The 1606-nt window shown below is 39.9% G+C and overlaps 1 protein-coding gene across 1 annotated transcript in view; it reads left to right on the top strand.

Annotated features, from left to right (window-relative positions):
- Nucleotides 1–1436, top strand: part of LOC114923720 (boophilin-G2-like) — a gene marked incomplete at its 3' end in the record, with an annotated part of 14028 nt that extends 12592 nt beyond the window's left edge. Inside the window, exons 3-4 of the mRNA XM_029287054.1 lie at nt 349–528; nt 1257–1436. Of these exons, the coding sequence (XP_029142887.1) occupies nt 349–528; nt 1257–1436 (360 nt within the window). The remainder of the gene's footprint in view (nt 1–348; nt 529–1256) is intronic.
- Between the last annotated feature and the right edge of the window lie 170 nt (nt 1437–1606).

Below are 1606 nucleotides of genomic sequence, written 5' to 3'. Positions count from 1 at the left end.
TAATGACTTTCTCAGTCCATCCCAGAAGTCTGGGATCTCAGGAATGGAAGCGCTAGGCATCTTCTTAGGGGTAGATCAGCTTAAGTCTGCCAGGCTGCACTTCAGTCCTTGTAGGGCTTCCAATGGCAATTGGCAATGACTCAAATCTGAATGTTCGCACTATGTTAGGGCAAAGTATTTTCACTTTTTCTGAGGTTTGGAGCAGATTACTCAGGATCTACCTTTCCAGTTAGATACTCAAATATTCACGTTACCCTGGACTCTGGAGTCAGAACAGTTTATTTGCATGCGATGAACTTGTAGGTTTCCTTAAAAGAGACTGTCTTATTTTCTTCTTTTCACTTTCAGGTGTATATCCTCGGAAATGTAAATGGACCCCTGGAAAAGGGAAGTGTAACTCTCCTTCTATTCGCTATTTTTTCAGCCCAGCACACGCTATATGTATAATGTTCACTTATACTGGATGTGGAGGGAATGACAATAACTTCTTAACTTTGCACGAATGCATAAAACAATGCAAAAGATTTGGTAAGAAAGAAATTGAAATCTTTTTTTGGCATATATTAAAAAATCATTAATAGCAAAGCTATAGCAAATATATTTTCCCTAAAACCTACAGCTACTGTTTTTCGTAGATCAACAAGAAGCAACAGATTCAGAGCAATGTATTTGGGAACTGGAAAAAAAACAATATATGAATTTTCCAACCTTAAGCAGACGCCACAAATACTTAGACCTGGTTGAAGAGAAGGTACATGCAAACTCTTTGGAAGAGGAGGAAAGAGAATGGCCTACCCACCCCTCCATCTTCATGTGCCCCTCCTCCCAGTGTTGAATTCCCAGTTCCAGAAGCGCTTTCTCCGTCTTTCTGCTGGAATACAAGCCCCAACTTTCAAGCAAACGGGACAAAAGCTCACCCTGATTACTTTCTTAGTCGATCCCAGAAATCTGGGATCTCAGGAATGGGGGTTTGATGCCTCTTCTTAGGGTACAGCAACTTGTGTCTGCAATTCAGTTCTTTGAGGACTTCTAATGGCAACTAGCAATGACTCAAATTGGAGTGTTCTCACTATGTTAGGGCTGGCAACTTGTTTTCACTTTTTCTGAAGTTGGAGCAGATCTACTTTTCCAGTAAATGCTCAAATATTCACATTGCCCTGCACTCTGGAGTCAGAACACAATATATATTCATGCAATGATCTTCAGGGTTTCTTTAAGTGGGACAGTCTGTCTTATTTTCTTCTTTTCACTTTCAGGTGACCCTCAAAAGGAATGTTTTCATCCTGTAGAAGTAGGACGGTGCAAAGCTTCATTTCATCGTTTTTATTTTAACACAAGAACTAAGAACTGTGAGGAATTCATTTATGGTGGATGTGGAGGAAATGAAAACAACTTTGTAAATTGGATCACATGCAGAGCTATGTGTCAAAATTCAGGTAAGGAAGACATTTTAATCTTTGCCTTTGCAACCAATTAAAACAAATGGCATTTTAATCTGGTCTGGCAATCATTGATCTGAAAGCTCTTGAGTCCCAAATTTACCTTGATCTCAGTTCTGCAATCCAGGCCCTGAACTAGGGAGAAGAGCTTATAAGTGGGCACAATC

The sequence above is a fragment of the Protobothrops mucrosquamatus genome, unplaced genomic scaffold (genome assembly GCF_001527695.2).
Source record: "Protobothrops mucrosquamatus isolate PMUCROS unplaced genomic scaffold, P.Mucros_1.0 scaffold8911, whole genome shotgun sequence".
Taxonomy (NCBI): Eukaryota; Metazoa; Chordata; class Lepidosauria; order Squamata; family Viperidae; genus Protobothrops; species Protobothrops mucrosquamatus.
This window is presented reverse-complemented; position numbering and strand designations above follow the sequence as displayed.